The sequence below is a fragment of the Eulemur rufifrons genome, chromosome 30 (genome assembly GCF_041146395.1).
Source record: "Eulemur rufifrons isolate Redbay chromosome 30, OSU_ERuf_1, whole genome shotgun sequence".
NCBI classification, from domain to species: domain Eukaryota; kingdom Metazoa; phylum Chordata; class Mammalia; order Primates; family Lemuridae; genus Eulemur; species Eulemur rufifrons.
In genome coordinates, this window is record NC_091012.1 from 54,091,576 (window position 1) to 54,097,575 (window position 6,000).

Below are 6,000 nucleotides of genomic sequence, written 5' to 3' on the forward strand. Positions count from 1 at the left end.
ACATTAAGAAAAATATAAAATGAGAGTCAATCCTGTCTGGCTTCAAATAGATGGAGAATATGACCTCTGGCAGTCTTTTAAAACCCTTTTCTGGCAGAATGTGTGATTAGATTACTTTATCATAAAATCCTCCTATTAATTTCTTTGCTAATGCCAGGTACCAATCAATATACTAGATCCTCTGTTAAGTGAAGAGAGAGAGAGAGAGAGGGAAAATAATGTATATTCAGTAGGATTTTGCTTGTCATTTGGGTGAAAGTCATGCCAAAGGCAAATGGAAATGAACATTTAAAAAGACATCCAGTGACTAGACATAGTAAAAAATGTTATTGGGACATGTGGCAGTTTAACTTGTTATTAATTGTGGAAATAGTCCTTGTTTGGGGGAAAGATTTTGTGGAATCCTATTTGATGGAAGAGTTTAGAAGAAACAGAGTTGGTAAAGATCCAGGCCTTAAGCAATGAGCAAAGCCAACAAGACAATAGATCAAAATGAGAATATTAAAAGCCTTTGAAATAAGACTAAAAATTCAAAGCTAATGTAAGTGGAAAAAGAAGTCAATAGAGAGATGAGAAGTGGTACAATATAAGTGTGGTTGGAGGAGGAAAAAGTACTTTGCATAGTGAATTTGACGATGAAATGAAATTATTGAATAGAGCAGAAAAGTAATCTGTCTCTCCCCCCGGCCCCGCTTTGCCTGTGGTCATTTTATTTTTTAAGTAGGAAATCTCATTCAAAGGTTGATTTGTCACTAGGATTGCATTGGTTGCACGTAGCTAAATCTTATTCCTGTGGCTTAATCAAATAGCCCCACTCAATAGACATCTGCTTACATGTCCCTGCCTAGAACTATAGCATATGGTCAATCAAAGCTTCAAGGGAACTTGCTAAATTGCATTTTCTTTTTAGCTTGGTGCAGTGCTTCCCTGAGCAGTGTTGTGGTTCTGTTAGTAAAACAAAAGTAGGGTCAGGGGAGGCAAGAAATTGGATTAGCAATTGGCAGTGTCTGCAATAAATAATATTAACTTTTCAAGTCAATCTAGACTTCATGCTTTTGACCAGAGTCCTTATAACAACCTTTCTGCCTTCCATTGGTCTTGACTGTCATTGTTCTGTTCTTGAGGTCATAACACATTGATTGAAAGATGTTTAAGTAAGTTGAGGTTACTTCTCCAAAATACTTTATGTTAAAGACAATAAATTTGTTACTGAGAGGAAGTACCCTTAATAAAGATCTAAACTTTATATTATGCTCCCCACCATATTTAGGTAAAGAGTAGTACTGGCTCCAAGGGAAATGGGTATATACAAACTATTGGCTTTAACGTATAAACACAGAGAATTAACATGTGTCCATTTTGTAGTCTGTACATGAAGAAAAGCAGTAGGCTTCAGAACATAAACAAATTTAAAATTTTGCTTCTTATATACATTAATATTTGTTCCTATATGGTGTGTCAACATGGGGACCCTGAATTGAGGTGTTTTTCCTTTCTTCTGATTTTTTCATCTTTTCTTCATGCATTTTTAGAGCAAAGAAATTGGAGACATGTCAAATTATAAAGGTGTAACAAGATTCCAGAAGAAATTTTAGCAATTTATGCGATGACAGAAATGTGTTAGATTCTTACATTATCTAGTCTAATGTAACATGTATTAATCGTTCATATTATTAATATCATCTCAATAATTACTATGAGAACCTCCCCAGGATCTCCAATGTTTAAAATAGATATGCTTCAAATATTTGGATATCATTATTGTTCCATTTAAAAGAAAATATTAATCACTAAATTAGAGATTAAAAATCATTTTATTTGTAACAGCTACAGTGGAATGTTATAATCCAAGAACAAATGAATGGACCTACGTTGCCAAAATGAGTGAGCCCCATTACGGCCACGCTGGAACTGTATATGGAGGAGTGATGTATATTTCAGGTAAACAATAATCATGTGAATACAATATAATAAATAAGCTTTTAACTATATGGTCTTTCTATATAGTGGTAGTAATAATAATAATCCAAAAAATGGATAATCAAAATATAATTATGTTGATTTTAGAAGGTATTTTTGTATGTACATTTGCATATGAATGCCTTGGGCATTCTGTAAGTTTATAAGACTAACAGCAAACCAAACCAGATATAAATGTATAACTTAGAAGACATTTATTTTTATTTTTTTCTTATTTTGATGAGTAGCTCCTGCACCACAGAAGACATTTTAAAGTGTTCAGATTCTCCAGTTTGCTTTCTGTTCTCATACTTTGTATTCTCATGAATACCATTCATAGTCTCTATAGCAACAATTAATTCATTTTATTTAGAATGTAGCTAAAGTATATGAGGAAATACATCACTATATAACATATCAGCTCTACTGTGCATACAACATGTTTCCAGTAGCATGCATAATAATGTTCATTCTCTCTTTTAGTGTAACCCATAATATGTGTTTCCTTAGCATTATAATGGGGTTCTACTGTGGTGTCTTTGCATAAATAATTCTGTGCTGATTATCTGTATTTTAGGCACATGCAGATATAATTGTCTATTTAAAAATTCTAAAATGGTACAGTTTATTCAGTGTCCTAGTAACAACTTTCATTCTCAAATTGTTGTTCAAACCACCCTTCTGTAGAATTTAGAAAGAAGTCTTACTCTAATGTAATGACCACCTCTGGAATTGACATTTAACTTTGTTAGGCAGATTCTTATCATTTGGCCCTGACACGGCCTACCTAGGACAGTTTTTCCCCATTTGAAGGCCTGCCAGGGCCAGGCCAGCAGTTACATTATTAGAGAACAAAGGTGTTAAGGTGATGTTTGTCGTCTGATTCTCTGAGCACTGCCTTATAAAATCTGTAATCAAGAAGGATCAGCAGGCCTGTAGTGTATGATTGACAGGTTTCTGGTGTTAAATTCATGAGCACCTATGGGATGTTTTATATTAAAACTGCCATCCAGGAAATCATATGCTCCACTAATCAATGATTTACACCATCTACTTATTTTATGTGTGTAGCTGCTATACCATGATAATGAGAGCTCCAAATCCTCTGGGGAAAAATATGACACCTGAATTGTTTTAGTGGAGCTTTGGCATAACTGGTATCTATTGCAGAAATGACCTTTCTAATAAAGAGTAGGTTTTCAAACTAACTAACACTGTTTTTCTTCCTGTGAATTCTGTAAAGCACAGAAAAATATATAAAAAGTAAATACTATAGATATAAACACATTTAAAATATTTATGTTTTATGTTTTTATATTTAAATTATATAAAAATGTAAAAAAGCAGAGGAAAACAGTGATTGCCGTCTGGGCACTTGATAGTAGAGTTTTGAATGCTATGGATGAAGATTACCTTAGTTCTCACCCTTATCTACACAAGATAGAGTATGATACTTTCATCATAGAGAGTGATTTATATGTGATCTAAGAATATACTTTGTAGATGATATGGACTCAATAGCTCAGCAACAAACTGCTGCACATATAACATTCCACACATATTCAGCATTCTAATCTTTAGCTTCTTAAATATGCATTCTGATAGCAGATGTCATTACCCACCCTTACTCTGTCCAAAAATAAACAACTCTGACTATTTTTATAAGCTTGTACATTTGCACAAGACTTTCAAATTTTTGAAAGTGTTTTGGTAAATATTTCACTTCGTAGTCACAATCCTGATGAGATAACTAGAGTAGATATTCCTATTTAGCAAGTGAGGAAATGAGCACTTATAATTTAAAGCGCTCTAGCCCAGTGCTCAGCACTCAGAGGGTACCTACTAAAAAGCAGCTAGGAGTAAATGACACCTTATAGTTGGGATTTAATGCAGACCCAACTCTAACAGTGGCCAAAATGTATTTTTATTCAGTCATTGCAATAAAATAAGCCATTTTTTTGTTCTTTAAGAAGATAAAAGTGTTATTTTCTTTATTTTTAATTCAGAGAAAGTATTTACAGAGGGCAGACATTTAGAAGAACACTATTAATAAGCTATAATATGTCATAATATGTGGTTAAAAGCTAATTATCTAAGACAAAGAGCCTTTACTTACTTTTGCATTTTTATAATAATCTATTTACCTCACACCTATTATTTTCATTCTTTAGGTGGAATTACTCATGATACTTTCCAAAAGGAGCTCATGTGCTTCGACCCTGATACTGACAAATGGATCCAGAAGGCACCTATGACCACTGTCAGAGGTCTGCATTGCATGTGTACAGTGGGAGAAAGGCTCTATGTCATTGGTGGCAATCACTTCAGAGGAACAAGTGATTATGATGATGTCCTAAGCTGCGAATACTACTCACCTATCCTTGACCAGTGGACCCCTATTGCTGCCATGTTAAGAGGGCAGAGTGATGTTGGGGTCGCTGTCTTTGAAAATAAAATCTATGTGGTTGGTGGGTATTCTTGGAATAATCGTTGTATGGTAGAGATAGTGCAGAAATATGATCCAGATAAAGATGAATGGCATAAGGTTTTTGATCTCCCAGAGTCCCTTGGTGGCATTCGAGCTTGCACACTCACCGTTTTTCCACCTGAAGAAACCACACCATCACCTTCTAGAGAGTCCCCTCTTTCTGCACCTTAAGATCATCCCTACAACTAAGATGCTGTAGTTCTATCTTTGCAATGTGTCATGAATTCTCTTCTTCCCCCCCCCTTAAGTAGTATATATGTTAGGATTAGCCTTCAGTAATTGATACACATATTGGAAAAAAGACAACATTGATGTTATTCGTGCTGTTTGTTTGGCCTAGAATGTTTATCAAGTGGTAACACAACCATTCTGGAAATGTATCCCATAGAAGCTGATGTTTAACATATGAAAAAAAAGATATTGTCTTTCAAATGTTTCTTCAGTACTTTTTAATGCTGTGTACTGGGTGTAAGGTATTTGTCATCTTGCATTATTAAGTCCAATAAGCCAACTTGATGGTGGATTATAGTAAATGTACAGCTGTGCTCACTAGGCTTCAAAGTAAAAAGTTTTCCTTTCATCTTGACTGTAAGATGTAAAAGGGAGGAAGCCTGTTCCAACAGGAAATAACACACAAAAGGTTGGAAACTTGCATGAGCTACCTCCCTCTTTTCATAAAGTATTTTTGACATATCTGTCAACCCACCTGACTGTGTGGGTGCATTGAGAACATAAAAAGTTTCTTAGACACACAGGAGAAATAGCTGAAATTCACCAATATTAATAAAAAACAGCATGAACCCTCTACTTATAAACAAAAGTTTGGGGTTTGTAAAGTGTGTATAAATGCATATACACATACATATATAAAATACAATTTTTTAAAAAATTGAGTGGCACATCAAATAAATGTGAAATTAAGAAAAACTTTTCCAAAAAGCAGCTTCCATTAAAATGGGAATTCAGTATCTACATACTGAATGCACACATGTAGAACTATACTGAATTTAGGTGGATAAGGGCTAGAAATTTTGAGCAACTAAATTTGTCACTTGACCAAATTTTATCTTCAAAAACTATTCTACTTCTTCTCCTTTGCTGTTGAAGTAACTTACATATTATATGTATTCTGTATACTCTCAATTCATAAGGTTATTTAGCACAAAGTGTAGCAGCTTCACCTGGAGAGCTGCTTTTGCTTAATGAATTCAACTTCCATGTTTTATCTTTCCTTGTTCAATAAAAAACATTTAATGTCATTTTGGTCTGAGATATCCCATTATTGACTCGTTTGACTTCCTTTTATTAAATATCTTTTTTTTTTTTTTTTTTTTTTGGTATGGCAAGATTCAGGTGATCAGAACCTAGAGCACTTAGCAGCTTGGACGAGTGAATAGTAATGCCTTTAATTTAAGGAAAAAAGTTTGACCAGATCTAGCCTCATTGGTCAAGCTCATTGCTGGTTGTCTTTGAGGAGTTAGTATGTGGAAGATGCTAATTGACGTTTCTTCAGCCCCATGGAAGAACTGCCAGACATGGAAAAACCATAAGAG

The 6,000-nt window shown here is 34.3% G+C and overlaps 1 protein-coding gene across 8 annotated transcripts in view; it reads left to right on the forward strand.

Moving 5' to 3' along the window:
* The window catches only part of KLHL13 (kelch like family member 13), a 177,997-nt gene extending 172,291 nt beyond the window's left edge, over positions 1-5,706 (forward strand). For all 8 annotated transcript variants that reach the window (XM_069463077.1, XM_069463079.1, XM_069463078.1 and 5 more), the window contains 2 exons: positions 1,828-1,941; positions 4,131-5,706. In XM_069463077.1, the coding sequence (XP_069319178.1) occupies positions 1,828-1,941; positions 4,131-4,618 (602 nt within the window). In that variant the 3' untranslated portion in view covers positions 4,619-5,706. The remainder of the gene's footprint in view (positions 1-1,827; positions 1,942-4,130) is intronic.
* Positions 5,707-6,000: the final 294 nt, after the last annotated feature.